Below are 19,540 nucleotides of genomic sequence, written 5' to 3' on the forward strand. Positions count from 1 at the left end.
TAAATGAAGATGACTTGACTTGATCTGTTGGGTTTATTTTCAGTGAGCATATCTGCAATGTATTGAGGTCCTAGGCCAGAACTGGTCAAAAGGGCATTTTAACATGAAATGTGCAGAAAAGTGCAGACGAAGGAAGCTCAGGTCAAAGACCATGTACACATCACATGATCAAAGAATCTATACTTACTGAAAAGTGCTTAACACAGTAGAACTAACAATTAAATGATTTGCTTATGATCATTACAAACCAATCACCAGAACAAATCAGAGTGAAGAAGACTTGAGTGATGTGGATTTTTACTCAGCTTAGTATTGGATTGTATTACAAGTATTCGGGAAGGGAATTGCCATGAGATACTATATTATTTTATTATATTAACATCTGGACGTTTTTTGAATTGTCAGTGGTGAAGTCGTCAGATTAGTAGGTTGTATTCGTATAGAGAATTTCCACGACAGACAAGTACAGCACACAACTTTATATAATATTAATATAATATAATATCTAGTCTAGTTTCTTTATACTTAGTTTAAATTACTAGTAAAAAAGAGCATGAATATTTATTGCGGCAAGAATTTGTTATTTATGATTGGGAAACAATAACACAATCCATCTATAGTATCATTTAAATTAGTTTTTTACAAAATGATAAACAAAAAAAATAAAAAAAAATAAAAAAATAAAATAAATTCTATTTTGCATATTTTCTTTTATAATTTTAATACCAATATGCTTTATTGTCACTAAAATAATGTCATAATGAAAATGCATGAATAATAAATATTAATGGTCCTTAAAAATATATTTTCTTTAAACAAAATATTTTTTTTATTTTTGGATTTAATGTAACTTGGACAATTTTTGATAGATTTCATGACAACGCAACTACTTGCTTACTGCAATGTAATTTGTCAACAAACATAGTGGTCCATTGTGTATTAGGCCTATTATTAAAGGTGCAGTATGTAAGAATGACAACTAGTGGTCAAAATAGGCACTGTAGTTGAATTCAAAATATTGGACATCGCTGTTTCTCCCACTACCTGCTTCTCAGACTGGATGGCGCTCACACGGGTTGCCAGTTTGAGCACACGCAAAACAAACGAGCGCAATGGACAGTAAAAATCTGCAAATTGGCAACGTGCAGTATCACTGACCAAAACAAAAACAAACATTCCAGCCTGGAAATGCACATTTCAAAGTAAAATAACTGGCTGAAGAAGTGTTTTTCAGAGAAACGAGTATGTGAACTTAGCAAGTTTCCTCAATATATGCAAACATATTATGGTATTTTTTTTATGGGGGGTGCTGGGGATTATGGGGGGTCCTGGATGGCAGAGGCAGGCTAAATACACTAATTGTGCAGATATTAACATAAATAAATACATAATATTCAATAAAAGTAAACATGAATAAGACTTATTCTTATTAAAGATGAGACTTATTAAAGATTTATTTTTATTGACTGAAAACTTTTTTTTCTGTGATTACTCATGATGAATCGCCATTAAAAAACCTAATGTTTTTAACATATTTTTATAATGTAATAATTTCACATTTAATCTCCAAATTAATGTAGAAACAACAAAGACAGTATATTTCAAATATTGGTCTAAAAGGTAGGAAATATACAGAAATTCAATAAAGTTATCAAACAGTTTGCACTGCATAAATGTTAAATTATATATAGATTAATCCTTATTAAAGTTACACAAGTTCTTTAGTAAAGAGCAGTGAGTGTTTTTCTCTGTTCCCTTTGTTCTTTGATTAACTTTACTGACAGAAAGCTTCATTGGCTGTTGTCCCTTTAAGATTAAGAGCAGCCGCTGCTGACAGAGACGCGGATCTCATGCACCTCATTCTCTCACGGATGCTACGTTAATTGCGTTAAATATTTAGTCTCTTCTCTTCCCATTTCTACCAGTGCCAACTACCAGTTTCTACCAGTTATTCAACTTCCGGCGTCGATCTGCGCATGTCAACAACGCTACTGAGTTGTAGGTTGCCAGGTTGAGCTCACAAATGTTTTTTTTTATTTTATTTTTTTTTATTTAAGCTTAAGCAGATACAGGCTTTAACAGTTCATGTTCCGAGAGCCTATCGTGATCTGCAGCTACTCAGGACTAGATATATAGGATAAGTGACATTAAGCATCAGGAGATTACAGTTTTTTTGCTAAGGAGGTGTTTGTTTAGTGTCTTCTTGAAGGCCTGAACATTCTTTGAGGTGATTTCACCTACTACAGTACAGGGGAGGCAGATCCAAGTTGTTACAGCCGAATGAAGAAAACTCCTCCCCAAGCATTTGGTGTTGGACTTGGGGAGTTTTAGGGCGTGACTTGGTCGTGCTCTCCGAGTGGTTCGGCAAAGGAGATCAGGTGGGGGTAGCAGAGCTTTGAGTTCCTCTGGACAGTTTTCAGTGTGCATTTTAAAAAGCACAGTTGTTGCTGCAACAATTCTACGATGGCTGAGCTGGCTGATTGCATATTTCCTTAGGGCAGTGTCCTCATCCTCCCCAATGATTTTCAGTGCCTTTTTCTGGATGTTGTCAAGCTGCCCAAGGGTGGTCTGTGATGTGTTCATCCAGGCAAGGCATGAGTACTCCATGGTACTCCTGACTTGTGGCCTTGTAGACATTGGCCCTACCTTTGACATCAAGCTTGTTGGCCAACCTGCGCAGAGCTCCAAGACGCTGTCCAGCATGCTTGCAGATGTTTGACAGGTGATTAGTCCATAGCAACTTCTTATCGATACATAGTCCCAGAATATTCAACTGCTCAAAAAGGTCAATTCTGGTTGCCCCAAAAAAAAGTTCCGGGCAGGATGGAGGCCTCTTTCTCGACAGAACCGTAGCCTTGCATTTGCTAGGCTCGAACGTGACCTTCCAGGTATCAGCCCACCTGCGAATATTCTCCAGGTCTTTATTTAGAGATGCTGCCACATTGGGACCATTAAGTGTCGTTACTGGGGCGTAAATGGTGGAATCATCCGCATATAGAAAAATGCTATTATCGCACTGTTCTACAACATCGTCTATGAAGATGGAGAATAATAGCGGGCCGAGAAAGGATCCCTGGGGCACCGAGGCATTGATTGGTTGAGGTGATGAGGACTGACCAGAGAGCACGACCTGGATGGGCCTTCCTTCCAGATAGTTCTGTAGCCAAGAATGTAATGGCCCAGTTATGCCTTTAGCAGAAAGCTTATCCAGAAGGCCGTTGTGCCAAACCTGGTCGAACGCTCCTTTAATGTCTAGTGCAACAATGTACACCTCACCTCCTTTGTCTAAGATGTTGTTCCACGTCAGCGACAAAACTGTAAGGAGGTCTGCTGTGCAGTGGTTCGGTTTAAATCCATACTGTTTATTAGAAATTAGGTTATGATGGAAGAGGTAGCCCTGGAGCTGTTTATGAACTGAGGATTCCATCACTTTGCTAAGGACTGAGAGGAGGGATATGGGACGATAATTTGTTGGGTCAGATTTTGAGTCTCTTTTATGTATTGGTATCACTCTGGCGTTTTTCCATTGTTTGGGGAACACGCCATGTGAGAAGAGAAGTTGAAAGAGACGACTGAGGGGGCAGGCCAATTCTGCTGCACATTCTCTAAGGACTCTTGTTGGTATTTCATCAGGTCCCGTTGCCTTTGCTGGGTCAAGGTTATGAAGAATGTTTCTAATGAAACTGAAATTTGTATGATGTGTTGATTGCGCGAGTAGGATGGGCTTCATACAAGATCTGGAAACTGGGCAACCTTGGAATAATATATTGATGTGGTTATTCATATAACGACGTTTGGGAATACAAATTACGAGAGTTTCATGGGAGAAATGACAAAATGGGAGGAGGGCGGGAGATGGGTGTGAAATACGGGAGACTCCCGCGGAAAACTGAAATGTTGACAAGTATTGTGGCATAGCGCTGAATCTCGTGAACAGTGGCGTTGGTGTACGGTAGTTTGTCACGGTCATCCATGCTGGGAAAGCAGTCGTAACCCAACACCCGAACAATCTCCTCATGACATCGCTCTGTGTGAGAGATAATGTGCATTTCATGGCTCTTAAAGGTTAGTTAAAGCTTTAGGTTTTGATGCTTAGCAAATGCAAAGGCCGCAGTGTGGAAAATGGTGAAAAGCCCAATTAGATGTAACCCCTTTAAATTTGGGTAGTTAACAGACTCTTAATTTGAAGGAAAATGTAGTAAACTATTCTCCACTAGAGGGCGTTTCTCTGTGACGAGTGAAATAATTGGGGAAAAAAAGCCATTTTACAAACGAGAGATGACAACAGTTCATTTAAAGAATGAATAACTGATTAGATATGATGATTTAGATGAGCCAACATGCTCTTTTGTGTCAGCTTTGTTCTTATTGTTGTTCTTCAGTATGTATGATGACATGATGATGTCAGTCTGATACATTTCAGGTTACTGACGGTCACTCTTTAGTATCTCTGCTGCAGCAGATGATGTTGAAAGGCTGAGGAAGGCGGACGATACCCATGATCCCATCCATGTCCAGAGGCTGTGGATCTGGTGGCCAGGAGAAATGAATCCGCTGTAGGAGAGACGTGATGTACAGGAAGAGCTCCGTCCTCGCCAGCGTCTCGCCGAGACAGACCCTCGGACCTGATAAACCAGCACACAAATATTTAGGCCTAAATTTAGGATTTATGTATTTGAGTTGCATATAGAATTTCCATTCATTCAGATTACAAGTTTTAAAATAAGCAAGCCAGTAAATTTAATGTGATGCATGTATGTTAGTCATTCATAAATGACGATGATTTCTGCACCAAAAAATAAATAAATCATGGCATAGTTTATTTGTAAGTATTTTATTTTATTTTATTTAAATAATCCTATTTTCAAATCAGTATAAATCATTGTGAAAACAATTAAATCTATTCAGTTAAAAAGTATGCATCTGAATAGCCATGGAACAAGCATTATTCAGTTGTATGAGACGAATTGGATTATTGATGACAAATATAAACTTGTTTATTGTGCATTTAAAACACATTCAGTTAATTAGTACTATTACAGAAATCGTACCTGTTTAATTTATGTATGACTGACAAATAGGCATCACATTGCGTTTATAAGTTTGCTTATGTTAAAACTGTTTAATCCACATGGATGAATATTTTATATGCAAAACAAAAATACATATATCTTCAATTTAGGTCTAAATATTTATTTGCGTGTAATATTAGTCCAGGAACCTTAATAATATCAGAAATGCCTGACTCACCCAGTGAGAACGGGATGAAACACTCCGGCTTGCTGAAGTGTCCGTTCTCATCCAGGAAATTCTCCGGGTTAAAGGAGTCGGGATGCTTCCAGTGCTCCTTATTGCTGAAAATTGCTGTCACGTTTGTTAGGATCATAGTTCCCTGTATGAGGAATGTTAGAGTTAAATAAAGCTTTTCACAAAACCCAGGGTCAATTTAAGGGTTAATGTTTTACATGATAATATTACATATATATTTATAAAAGATTCATTTAATTGGTAGTATAAGTACAGCACATAACTCTTTAATTTTAATATAATATCTAGTCTAGCTTCTTTATCCTTACAGTTTAAATTAGAACTTGTCAAAAAAAGTACATGAATATTTATTGCGGCAAGAATTTATGACTGGGAAACAATAACAAAGTCCATCTAAAAGAGCATTTAAATCAGGTTTTTACAAAATGATAAACTGGGCAAATCAACAAAAAAAAAAAAAACTATTTTGCATTTTTTGTTTTATACCAATGTCCTTAATTGTCACTAAAACAATGGCACATTGCGAATGCATGAAAACAAATCTTAATGGGCCTTAAAAAAATATTATTTTTTTTGACAGGTTTCATGACAATGCAACTACTGGCTCACTGCAATATGTATACAGTAAATATCAGATGTGATTTATGAAGGATTAAAGAATATAAAATATAATCTCTTTGTCTAGTCTCTTCATAATTGGTTACTTATGACTCTGGTAGCATCTTTATTGTGAGGTTAACTGTAAAAGGCTGTGAAAATCCTTAAGGCCTCATGTACATCATGTTGTTTGTCAACGAATAATTCTGGCTCAGCCAATTCATCAAAAAGATCTGACTCAATATGAACGATTCAAACATATTGCCAATGAAAAGCTGGGTGGATGTCTATATTTTTAGTACGTAATCACTTAGATAACTTAATTCATCCAGGCTCCATTCATTACCTGAGGAATGTCGTATCCTCGTAGTTTTGTTGGACGAATCGTTTCATGAGTCACCCCCAATGGTACAATATTGGCATAACGCTGAATCTCGTGAACAGTGGCGTTGGTGTACGGTAGTTTGTCACGGTCATCCATGCTGGGCAAGCGGTCATAACCCAACACACGAACAATCTCCTCATGACATCGCTCTGTGTTAGAGATAAAAGGGCGCTTGAGGTTAGTAGGGGTTAAAGATTTATGTCTTGTTTCTTACAAGGCTGTTGGTGTTGAAAACGGCAAAAGGGCCAATAATAGACAGAGTATATAAATGACCTATTAACAGTAAGTCACTCGTTACACTAAATGGTTCTGAATTAACTGCAGAAAAAGGCATGGATACATTTACCGTTGCTCTGCAAAATTCCTCTAGTGAATTTCTGTGATTCCGAAACATTGCGATCGGGAATTTCGCTGGGCAAAAAAGTTCGATCCCACACAGTTTCCTTTCGAGGGAATTCAAACTGCGTCAAAGACAACACTTTGGGGAATGCCCCTTAGTGTAATGCGTCTGAAGTATGAATGAAACTAAAAGATGCATTCTTCCACATATCCATCCTTCCATCTCACAGGAAGTACCTGGGGTTCGCTTTCAGGGGGGAAGCGTTCCAATATCGGGTTCTTCCGATCAGCCTAGCTCTCTCCCCTCGCACCTTCACCAAGTGCATGGAAGGCTACAGGGCATCCGTGTGCTGAACTACATTGACGACTGGCTCATTATAGCCTAGTCTCAGGAGCTGGCAGTTTGGCATCGAGATGTCGTCCTTGGCCACATTCAGAGCTTGGGGTTGAGACTCAACACGAAGAAAAATGTGTTTACGCCCACCCAGCAAACGGTGTACCTTGGAGTGGTTTGGGACTTGATTACGATGCAGGCACGGATGTTTCCTGCACGTATCGAGTCCATCCTGGCCATGGTGACCAGTTTCAGAAGCTGTTAGGGCTCATGGCAGCTGAGTCCAACGTCATACCTTTTCTCCTGCTGCACATAAGGGCCCTGCAGTGGTGATTAAAAGCCAAGGGTTTTTCCCAGAGGGGGAACCCATTCTGTATGATCAGGGTTACACGCAGATGCCTTCGTTCCCTATCAGTGTGGAAGAAACCTTGGTTCCTGTCCCAAGGTCCAGTGCTGGCAGCGCCATGTCGCCGGAAAACCGTTTTGACAGACACATCCATCACGGGCTGGGGCACGGTCATGGACGGCCACTTTACGAGAGGTCTGTGGCAGGACTAGCATTCTTCTTGGCACATAAACTGCCTAGAAATATTGGCGGTCTTCCGGTCTCTGAGGAGCTTCCTCCCAGACCTCAAGGGTCACCATGTTCTCATGCAAACAGACAATATGTCGGTGGTGTCCCATCTGAATCATCAGGGGGGTCTGAGAATGTGCCCTCTATCCAGACTGACGCATCAAATCCTCCCGTGGTCCCAAGATAAACTGTTGTCTCTCAGAGCAATGTACGTCCCAGGAGACCAGAATCGGGGGGCAGACATCCTGTTGAGGCAGGGGCTGATGCCCGGGGAATAGAGACTTTGGCCTGGTGAAGGTGGATCTATTCGCATCTCGAGAGACGACACACTGTCCACTGTGTGTGGTATTGGTAATTAGAACACTGTCCACTGTTTCACCACTTGGTGTAGAGAGCGTGGCGTGGACCCAGTGGCTTCAGTGCCGGAGATCCTCTTAACTCTCTTCTTCGCTGGTCTTACCCCATCCACACTTAAGGTGTACGTGCCTGCCATTGCGGCTTTCCACACTTCTCTTGGTGATGGACCTTTGGGAAGGTTGGTCGTACGGTTCCTCCGTAGTGCATGGATGATGAGGCCTGCGACTCAGACCAGAGTTCCCACATGAGATCTGGCAGTAGTTCTCGAAGGGCTGGTTGCGGCCCCCTTCGAACCTCTGGAGTTGGCTGCAACCAAGTACCTCACTGTCAAGGTAGCCTTTCTCCTCGCCATCACTTCTTTTAATAGAGTGGGAGATCACCAGGCCCTCACTATATCTCCTGAGTGCCTGGAGTTTGCTCCCGGTAGAGTTAAGGCTATCTTGCACCCCAGACCGGGCTATGTGCCTAAGATGCCCTCTAATATGGCACACTCTATGGTTCTGCAGCCTTTTTTATCCTCTCCCTCATGTGATGGTGGAAGATGAGAGACTTCATCTGCTCTGCCCTGTCAGAGCGCTTAGCATTTACATACAGAAGTCATCTCAATGGAGGAAGTCAGTGCAGTTGCTGGTGTGTTTCGGGTCACCCAGGAAGGGGCTCCCCACTTCCAATAAGACCATCAGCAACTGGATAGTTAATGCTATTTCCTTGGCCTATCAGGTGCGCAGCTTACCTTCACCTTGCCTTCGCTACTCAACTAGAGGCATGGCATCCTCTAGAGCCCTCCTTTCAGGGGCTCCTATCCAAGACGTATGTGACGCGGCTGGCTGGGCCACTCCACACACATTCACAAGATTTTATAGTCTGGACCACCCTTCTACGCCGTGCACATGAGTGCTCTCGTCCTAAGTAGGGCCTGAGACAGCTTCACACTAGGTATAGGCAGACAAGGGGTACTCATTCCTCAAAGTGTCATCATCAACACAGTGAAAGTTTAACGTCTAAAGTGTAACGTCTCGGTTTACGACTGTAATTATATTTAAATATAATTCAATTATGTATTCAAAGGAATGAGACACTGCGTCCCTTGGCCACGTCTTCCCCTGCCTGGGAGCGACTTGCTTCATCGCGAAGCTAACACTGTTGTGTGCCGGCGTTGCTTTGTACCTTCCGTGTATGCAGTCACATACTACATCATGATGCAGTGGCAATCAGGATTTTATTCGTTTCATTCATACGCCAGAGGTGTTAAGCTAAGGGGCATTCCTCAGTGTCGTTGTTCCCTTCTCAGGGAACAAGGGTTACAGTCTTAACCCGAGACGATTTCGCTCATATTCAAGTTCAAGAAAGCTGCTTGTTTTGAAAGTGATTTCTTTGTGAGAAGCACTTCATACGTCTATGTTATTGACAATGGAATGCGAAATTTTGCTAATGTGACTGCTGTGGAATCTTGTTTCCACCACAAAAAAACTTGTTTCCAAAATAAAAATGGTCATTTTGGCATAATCAGAATCTCACAATTCTCAGAATCTCAAAATTCGGACTTTTTTTTTCTTACAATGGCAAGATTCTCACTTTTTTTTCAGATTTTTTTTTTTTCAATTTGAAATTCAATTTCAATTTTCATTTTATTGTTGGAATCTCAATCTTCCAAAAATTGCCTCGCATCCCACAGCGGTTATGGTCTCACATCGATACACATCCACATCAAATAATAAAACACAATACAATAAACACCACTTGATACAAAAAACACATATATGTAAATACGCAACCAGCTGCAGTCCATTGATTTAGTCCTTTCTATTTTTCAGAATCCTGAGGTCCACTTAGACCCCCAATTCTGATTAATTCATTTTACTGACTGATGAACAAAAGATTTCTGTAATCTGTTCACTAGCATATACTACTCTAATGCTACTTTATGCTACTAATTCTTTCACAGAATTGCAAGTTAAATCCGCATTTTTGAGAAAAAATAATATTGAATTGTGAGAAAAATTCTTGCAATTACCAGTTTATATCTCACAATTCTGTTTTTTTTTTCTCAGACTTGAATGTTAAATTGCAATTCTGAGAAAAACAACTGAAGTGTTTCTTTAATTATTTCTCTTTATTCGATTCTGCCTTCCACACCAGGATTCCTGTAGTATTCCTATTTACTGCTAATGTTTAGCTCTAGTACCTTGTACATCTGGGTTTTGAATCAAGTAGATGAGCCCCCATCTGATGGTGGTCGATGTGGTGTCGGTTCCAGCCAGGAACAAATCAGCTGTCGTCATAACCAGGTTCTCCTCATGAAACGTGGAGTCTTTGTTGGACTTTTGCTGCTCCAGGTAAAACAAAACTATCAGTTTACTACAGCTAAAACTATCTTGTTTTACATATATGCATGTGAGAACCCTTCTTTCAGTAACTATGATCTCACTTTCTCGATCTCCAGCAGGTAGGCATCAATGAAGTCTCGTGGGCTGTCTGGATCCAGAGTTTCTTTGTGTTCTTTAACTTGTTCCCCGATGAAACCCACTAACTCACTGGCATTCTGCTTGACCTTCTGGTGTGGCCCAGGGAAATGCTTGATGAAGGGCACTAAGTTGAAAAACTAAGATAGACAATAAGATGATGGCTGCCTTGTGTTTTAAAATTTTTTCACATTGGAGACTTCCTATCAGTGCATTTTATTCACTTCATTCAAAATAAATATTCTTATCATCAAGTAAACATATTTCAGTATTAAGTAAATATTTTAACTTGCAGTTAAAAGTTGAGGAGCATATAGAAGTTCATCCATCACTTCCATAACTTGGAATTCATCCATTACAGAGCAATTTCTAGTTTATAAAATATTATAATAGGAGTATTACTAAATGTGTATAGATTGAAGTCAAATAAAATAATAAAACAATAATTAAAAATGCAACTAAAGAGTGAACTAAAGTGAACCTAACTTTATGCAAATGCATGATGTCATGCAATATATAGCAATGAGAACGCAGACAGTGCAGGTCACATGATTTGTCAGAATTTTAACATCAGTGCATCCATACTATTTAACTGTATCAGGCATTATGTACTCAAATGGTGGCCATAGCCATTAAAGAGATAGTTCACCCAAAAATGAAGATTCTGTTATTAATTACTCTCATGTTGTTCCAAACCTTTAAGACTTTTGTTCATCTTCGGAACCACAAATCAAGATCTTTTTGATGAAATCTGAGTGATGTCTGTCCCTCCGTTGACAGCTACGCAACTAACAATTTGACTCTTCAAAAAGTTCATAAAGAGATCGTAAAACTAATCCATATAAATTGAGCGGTTTAGTCCAATTTTTCTGAAGAGACACGATCGCTTTATATGATGAATAGATTTTTTTTATGCTTTTATTCACATAAAAAATTCATCAACTCACACATCAGTTGTGTATGTTGAACCAATGAGGTTCATTCTCATGTAACGCAGCACGTTTGAATTTCCGCAAGAACCAATGAGTTTCATTCTCGTGTTACGCAGCACGTTTGAGCTTCAGCAAGAACCAATGAGGTTCATTCTCATGTTACGCAGCACGTTTGAGCTTCAGCAAGAACCAATGAGGTTCATTCTCGTGTTACGCAGCGCGTTTGAGCTTCCCCAAGAACCAATGAGGTTCATTCTCATGTTACGCAGCACGTTTGAGCTTCAGCAAGAACCAATGAGGTTCATTCTCGTGTTACGCAGCGCGTTTGAGCTTCCCCAAGAACCAATGAGGTTCATTCTCATGTTACGCAGCACGTTTGAGCTTCTGCAAGAACCAATGAGGTTTGTTCTCAATCAGGTTCCGTTGAGCTTCTCTTTATGTTCGTATTATAAAATATGATACCATATGTATCATATAAAGTGATTTAAAAAAATTTACTAAACTGCTCAATTCATATGGATTAGTTTAACGTTCTCTTTATTAACTTTTTGAAGCGTCAAAGTGGTAGTTGCGTAAAATCTCAATTGAACGAAAGTCTTACGGGTTTGAAACGACATGAGGGTGAGTAAATAATGACAGAATTTTCGTTTTTAGGTGAACTAACACTTTAATCAATAAATTAATCAAATTAAAATAATAATAATTATTCCTTTCTACCAAAAAATTAAGAATGTGACGATCATACCTGTCCTATAGCTGACGCTGCAAGAATGAAGTTTTCATTCAGGATTTTCAGAAGGTATGAGAAGCGTTTGTCATCATAATCGAAGCGATCTCCAAACACGATGGAACAGATAATGTTGGAAACTGCATTCTGTAATGCATGCTGGGGGTTCATTGACTTGCCTACAAAGAAACATGCATCAGTATGAGTGGAAATATGCCAGTGCTTCAATCAATTTTATATTATATATTTTTAATATCCAATCAATTTTAAATAGAAATTTGAATTTAACTCTTTACCCACCATTGACGGAATTTTTCGGCTTTCATTCTAGTGTGTTTACACAGCATGTCTGAGCTTCTCCAAGAACCAATGAGGTTCATTCTCATGTGTTACACAACACATTTAATAATAGAAATTTGAATTTAACTCTTTACCCACCATTGACGGAATTTTTTCAGCTTTTACACATCTATAAGAAGACTGAATCTTCTGATCAAAACACAGGCAAAAAAGAAGCAGAAACAAGCGATAGCATAAGCAGATGCATGTGTAAAATGACGCGATCATCAACATTAAACAGTAATCAAAACCGCCAAGGACGAGAGACTGTGAAGCTTTTTGATCATTGTTCTGAAACCGATCCAGGTAATCTTTGACAAAACCGCAATTTTCTAAATTGTTTGCTCAAAGTGTTGCTTTTTTTAATGAAACTTACATACAAGGGTTGATAAAAAATAATGCATTAAGCTAGAATAAAATGTTGGTTTTTTGTCTAAAGCAGAGGCTTGTCCTTTTTTTTTTTTTGACAAATTGCATGTTCAGATAGTCATACAACAAAATATTCTGGGGGCCATGAAAATTTTGTGAAGATGCTCAAAAAACCTGGCGGTGGCCGGCAGCCAGGGGCGTAAATTTCATCTAAATGTTGGGGGGGACAATAAACATAACATTCCTCACGAGCAATTTTTTGAAGGGGACACCAATAATATAGGCAAAATTGTACTTTCTATGGATATGTGTGTACACAGAGGAAAGCCTTACTGCTATTATTAGTGTAGCTAGACCATTCCATTATCCTTCTTCTCAAAGTTTCTCTGGTTCATTGAAAAAGCTGACTAAATTGACCAAAATATTCTTCATTGGTGTGCAAAATTGACAAAAAAAATGATAGTTGATGATTAATTCAGGGATTTTATCGATAACGATAATTAGACAATATTTTGCTGAGTGTGTTATTGTGCTGGTAACGTGGCATGTTTAGGACTGCCGAGGACAGCCGACTCCTAAAGTTTTTGATATTCTTCATATTCTGTGTGGCGGTTCAGTTCACAGCAGTGACAGAAATCATTTTTCCAATAAGTTTCAATAGATTTTTATCTTCATTGCCATTTTTGCCTTTATAAATGTATTTTTAAACCTAAATATATGCATGCATCATCTTTTGTGTCAATTTCATACATTAAATTAAATTATAATAATAAGTCACAATAGGGCTGTTACCAATCAAATTAAATAATATCAACAAAATCTTTGCAATTGAGAGGAAACACAAATGCATTTGAAATGGCATTTAGATTTTACACAGACATAAATAATGTTTTGTTTAAAACATAAAACGTTGAATATTGATATGTAAAATTATTTAAAACATGAAAAGATACTTTAAATGTGAAATTAAAACCGCCAGTAGGTGGCAGCAATTCATTGTTAATGAGTGAGTCATTGCGATTCAACTGATTCGTTCAAAAAGCTGATTCATAATTCAGTAAGGAAATACCTCAGTGTTTCTCAGAGACGCAAATACAGTGCTTTGGCTTAGTTTTCAACTATTTTCGTTGGCGAAATAGAGTTAAAACAGGCAATATGGTGTCTAAAAGTAAACTTTTCAATTATCAATTTATTAAATCACATTTATTATCATGTTAATATCTGGAGAAAAACTGCACTCTTTGTGTGATATTATATTAGATTAACTATATTAAATGATATAAACTGACTAAATCACACAGTGAAAGCGTGAAAATCTAAATGCGCACCCGCACTTGTCTAATCTACAAGACTACACAAGGTGTATGCGCACTCTTTGGGTGTGTGTGTGAGGGAACGGTTTTAAACAATCTAGGTAACGTTTAACGCACAGACTGTATAAAACAAGGTTATAATCGCCAACATAGCGAGGCGGACTACATCGGTGACAAAAGTAAGTGATTGGTTATCATAACATTTTATGTCAATGATTTATTAATGACGCAGACGCAGCATATTCTGTATTAAAGAGAAAATAATCACTTCATCCGAGGTTTAAAGTAAATAAAATAGCCTTGACTTACTGGAGTTCATTGGAGTTGTTTGTGATGAGGTAAAAGGGGAGCGGGCAGTGGACCGAAGCACTGAGGCAAGGGAGGGGGGACTCAAAATTTTAAAACGTGTATTTGTATTTGCCCCGTTTGCATTTTTATTGTTTTACTACTTAAACAATTATTTTAAGTATATATCATTATATTATTTACAATACACATATTTTAATTATATTTTTAGGAGGGGACAACCCTCAGATAGGGGGGGTCCTGACCCCCCCGCGATTTCCGCCTATGCCGGCAGCTTAAAAAAAACGCTTCATGGCGAGCAAAGAGTTAAATTTTGAAAGTATTTGTAAAAAAGTCGCTAAATATACATCCTTAACATTTAAATACAAAAATGTTAATGTCACTACAAGAAATGTTTAAGAAAGAGTCCTTTGGGTGATATTTGACAAAGATAACACCATGGAATGAGTTCTAATAAAGGATGAAAAATTCCTACCTTCTGCTTTAAGCATTTCAGAAATCAGATAGCGGCTTTCCTCTATCACACGATCTTCCACTGATTTCTTCCCCAGGCCAAAATTCCTGAGCGTGTGCAGAGCAAACCTTCTCTGCTGCCTCCAGGAGTGACCAAACGTGACCATTATTATACCTGAGAAAAAAAGAGAACCAACGTTCGAATCTCAAATCTGATCTATTGCTAAATTTATAGTCAAATTTTTAAAGCAAAGTTACCGTACCGTACACCATTAAAAATAATGGTTCTTTATTGGCATTATGATTCTATGAAGAATATTTAATGTCTAATGAACCCTTTTATTGCAAAAAATATTCTATATAGTGCCAAAAGATTTTTCAAATGTTCTGTATGCTATGTGGAAAAAAAAAGAAGAAGAAGAAAAAAAGGATATATAGATATATACATACATACATACATAGGCTATACTATTCACTGAGGTTCTTTAGTTGTATGCCATAAAAGACCCATTTTGGGTTCCTTAAACTTTAGGGAACCCAAAATGGGTCTTTTATGGCATGCAAAAAAAATCCACATTTCAAGCATCATAATACCATGTTACTCACCAAGTCCATTACTTAGCCATTCTATAAGAGGCATAGCCGGTCTTCCAGAAAATGTTTCCTGAACCAGGGCTTCCTTCGTGACCTGGACTGTGTTGAGGATTATTATCGGCTTCCTCCCAAGATACACAGTGGACATTTCTCCATACTGAGACATCTACTCGGAGAACATTCACAAGTGCATTTAAACTAAAATGTTTCTGAACATATGTTTTGTAAGTTAAACATCTAATTTCAAAATAGGTCAGAGTTCAATGATAAGCTCATACCAAGAATACAGCAGACTCACTGATCTTATGAACTCCATTGGCTTCTTTAGCAAATGTGGTAATGATCCCACAAAAGGTAGAGGTCTGGGACCAGGAGGAGTTTGACCTCTGTGGGAATTAATCCTGATGATCTCGAACAGAACCAGAAAGATCAAGCCCAGAAACAGAGTCAGGCCTACAGAGGCCAGGTCTAACTTCATGAGAGGCGCCCACATGCTTGCTTTCAAGACGAACACAAGAGCAGCGAACGACTGTGGGCTTTATAAACAGAGCGAAAGAGGGTGGAGACAGTGGGAGAGTTTGAAAAGCTGTTAACCCTTTCAGCTGTGTTAGTATTACTGATTAGATGAATACAGCTATGATACCTGCGTCTTAATATATCAAACAAAATAAACAAAGTATTTGCCTATATAACACAGCCCTGCTGCATCTTGAAAAGTACAATTCTGCTGATTTGCAAAATTATCTAATATTAATTAATTTGATGATGCCGAGTGCACAAATATCAACAAAATCTCTACATCATGTACAGTTTTTATTCTCAATTTCACGAAGAGATCATGACAAAACTTAAGAGAATGCTGTTCTGTTGTGGGTGGTGTCTCTACAAGATCTCTGATAACCTTTGGTCCTCACGCCTGAAACCATGGTGAAAACCAATGAAAACCATGAAAACCAATGAATAGGCTCAACAACATTCCAAAATATTTGGAGCAGACAGTTGTTACCTGGCTCAGAGGAAGAGAGGAATCATGTCTTTGTAGCAGTTATTCTGGTGATTAAGGGAAATACAAGACGTCTTCACCTTATACATGGATGTAGAAAGCAAGAATGCTAAGAAATGCATCACGTTGTGAGAAAGTGCCATGCTGGAGAGAGACAGGCACTGTTTTTGGAATCAGTTCCCCAAAATTACTAAGAAACAATTATTGGGTTTCATTTAGCAAATATGATGCAGGCCGGTGTAATCTATGAACATTCAAACAGAAGGTTTAGACTTTGCAGGCACCTATGAGAGAAGGAAAACACTCCCGTTTCCCATTTCCTTTCCTTTCCCAGAGAGAAGGCTTTAAAGTTCACAGTGGTTTCCAAGAACTGGTTTGTCAGACTATAGAAACTGGATGACTGCAGTAAGGCCTGCCATGACATCTAATCAGAAAAGATCATTGTTCCTCATTAATGACACGCCTGCAAAAGTCGTGCAAAGGTGAGAAACTCAGTTCAACTAGGACAAAGGTGAAGCAAAATTCAGTCAAAATGATGAAATGAACGATGCAACCACAAGCAATACCTCATTTACACATTTGGTGGATTTTATGTTTGGCGGTACCTTGGTATTGCAAATTATAACATGTGTAATAAAATAGTGTGCGTTTTAAAATACTGACTTGGAACACCAATAAATACCATGGTGATTAATGCAATCATTCAGTTACATTTATCAAACATCTGTATATGATGCAACCTCATGCAATAATTCATAGCATTTTATGATGTTCAATAAACGAGTAACATGCAGAATACCATGGTGAATTTGGCTATAATTAGACAGTCACTGCTCAAAATAAAAGGCATTAAATCAGCAAGTGTGCTTTTTCTTTTATTTATTTATATAAATTTACCTCATAGGAAGAAGTGAAAGTAGGCTACTTATCCCAAAATATGTAAAGGAAAAAAGTAAATGAGAAGTGAGCTTGTTTTTGATCATCGTCATGACAGCTAGGGGAGCTAGTTGTAACACACTTGTTTTAAATACTTCCACACATGCTAGGATGACGAAACTTGGTGCATTTACTAGTTGCCATATCAACACTATATAGAGAAAAAATTGCGCCAATTTTTTAAATTTTTTTGGAAGATATCCATAGACATTTATTAAACCATAGCAAAAGTAAATTTCTTAAGTTAATTTTTCATCTCTATTTTTTGTGTTTATTTAAAATTAGACAAATTATTATTTTATTTTAATCTCCAATATGTTATTTAACAGTTGAGATAGTTCTTTAATGCTTCGCTAACTAGCAGAAGACACTAGCAGGGTTTAAATCCCAGTTGTGCAGGTAGGGGCATGTTGTCACACTGCGTTACAATGTGCCCCTATTAGAAATATGCTATTATATTCTATACTTTTATTAATTTTATTGAGAAAACGCGAGAAAGAGGTGAATAAAGACTGAGAGTCAATGTTCAGAAATTACTAATTATTGATTTGTTTTTGAACTGTTGTATAGCTGTGTTTTCCTGTGTTCATAGTCAAAACTCAAAAATGAGTTTATATTTATTAAATATTGCCATTATTTTATATGAAAAAGTTTTTTAATTGTATTTTATTTAGAAAATATTTTAGTTTGTCATGTATATATTTTTTATTAGATCAGATAACATTTTAAGCTGTCATATGTTATGTTACAATGTGCCCCTCACGTTACAATGTAGGCCTACTACCCCACCTATGGGGCATGTTGTCACATTTCACTTCCATTCTTTCGGTGTAGGCTATATCCAGAAAAAAGTATATACTGTATTAATAAAACAAAACCACATAATTGTACTAGACATGTGGGAAATGAATGTGGGGAAAAAGAAATACTCTGAACCATAAGTAGATTTACATAAACTGAGAAAGTCAAAAAGCGTTACTTTGTGCCCTGCTCTCCCCTACTGCTTCTCACTTAGCCTACATCTCATGTCAATGGACAGCATTATCGAATTCTTATATCGTTTTAGATTAATTTTTGACATAAGTTTCCGTGTTGATAAAAGGCGTCGTCTGTCAGCAAAATAAGGAAGCCCGTACTATTAGCGTAGTTCTTTCTGGGGAAACGAATTAGAAACGAAAGCAAAAGGTTTGGCTCGCGAATCATATTTTGGTATCGGTTCTTTGTAGTGAATCGGTTGAACCGCAAATCAGATGGAATCGTATATGCAGGTTGCACCAAAATCCTACAAACTTTGTAGCTACAAAGGGTGTAAAATGTTAAGTAGCCCTAATGTGTGATAAAAAGAATAACATGATTTTACCATAAACATGCCTCACACTTTGCTTTTTTGTAAGTGTGATATCAACAAACCGAGAAATCCACTTATGACTACCATTGAAATGGTGGTAAATCGCTTCATTATTAAAGTGATATTTCAAAAGAATCGCAGAATCATTTTAACAGATCACTAAAGTTCAAACGTGTCGGTTCAGTAAAATGATTTGTATACAAATGAGTCATGTAAGTTACATGTTAGTTTCGATACGTTTAAATGCCAGAGACGGTGTTTTGAACTTCGTTCAAAGTAGGCTGATATATTTTGCTTGTATTTTACTGATCGATTCAATAGTCACGGGTCAGTGACTACTTCAAATGAACGGAATTTCACTTTCATAATTAAAAAGATCGGTCACATCGCAGTCGTTAAAGATGACACAGAACGGTACCGGAGGTTCGGGTTTCATGACACTGTACAGTGCAGTGCTCGCTAAAGGAGCACCAGCATCACCTGATACAAGTGAGTTAATTACAGATCATTTTACTACTTATGAAACTTTTATCCAAAGATCTTCTCGAGAAGTTAACTCGACAGTTTAGCTACACACTAGTAAGTCTGTGAGGGTAGTTTATGAATCAAAATAGTTCCATGATTACCTTTTTGTAAAAGGACATACATGTAGATTGAAATCCCTTTCAAAAAGGTAACCATCTTTACGTTAATATCCCAGACCAACTTTTATTACAAAATTGCAATTATGCTGTTGTTGTGCATGTTATACTGTACATTTAATGAGGGACAATAGTAACCATATCCATCCACCCATCAATCAGAACCAAGCACTGACCTGATGAAGCTGAAGAAAGCACTTCGGGATCTGATGGTCCAATATCCTGCAGGCATCACTTTGAGTAAAGCGCGCAGGTCCTGCCCG

At 38.0% G+C, this 19,540-nt stretch overlaps 1 protein-coding gene across 2 annotated transcripts; it reads right to left on the reverse strand.

The window, feature by feature from the left end:
• Positions 1–794: 794 nt before the first annotated feature.
• Positions 795–16,140, reverse strand: LOC307146131 (cytochrome P450 2B15-like). 2 transcript variants are annotated; one of them, XM_079849983.1, is made up of 9 exons: positions 15,648–16,140; positions 15,362–15,515; positions 14,778–14,930; positions 11,994–12,154; positions 10,283–10,456; positions 10,040–10,181; positions 6,212–6,399; positions 5,251–5,392; positions 795–4,625 (listed from the first exon to the last, which is right to left on the reverse strand). In XM_079849983.1, exons 1-9 carry the CDS (start codon positions 15,840–15,842, stop codon positions 4,435–4,437), a joined length of 1,500 nt encoding a protein of 499 aa, XP_079706109.1. In that variant the 5' UTR covers positions 15,843–16,140; the 3' UTR covers positions 795–4,434. The 2 variants fall into 2 exon arrangements, with proteins under 2 accessions (XP_079706109.1, XP_079706110.1); XM_079849984.1 differs by having other exon boundaries at positions 15,628–15,864.
• Positions 16,141–19,540: the final 3,400 nt, after the last annotated feature.

This window comes from Squalius cephalus (assembly GCF_949319135.1).
Source record: "Squalius cephalus genome assembly, chromosome: 18".
In the NCBI taxonomy this organism is placed as follows: Eukaryota; Metazoa; Chordata; class Actinopteri; order Cypriniformes; family Leuciscidae; genus Squalius; species Squalius cephalus.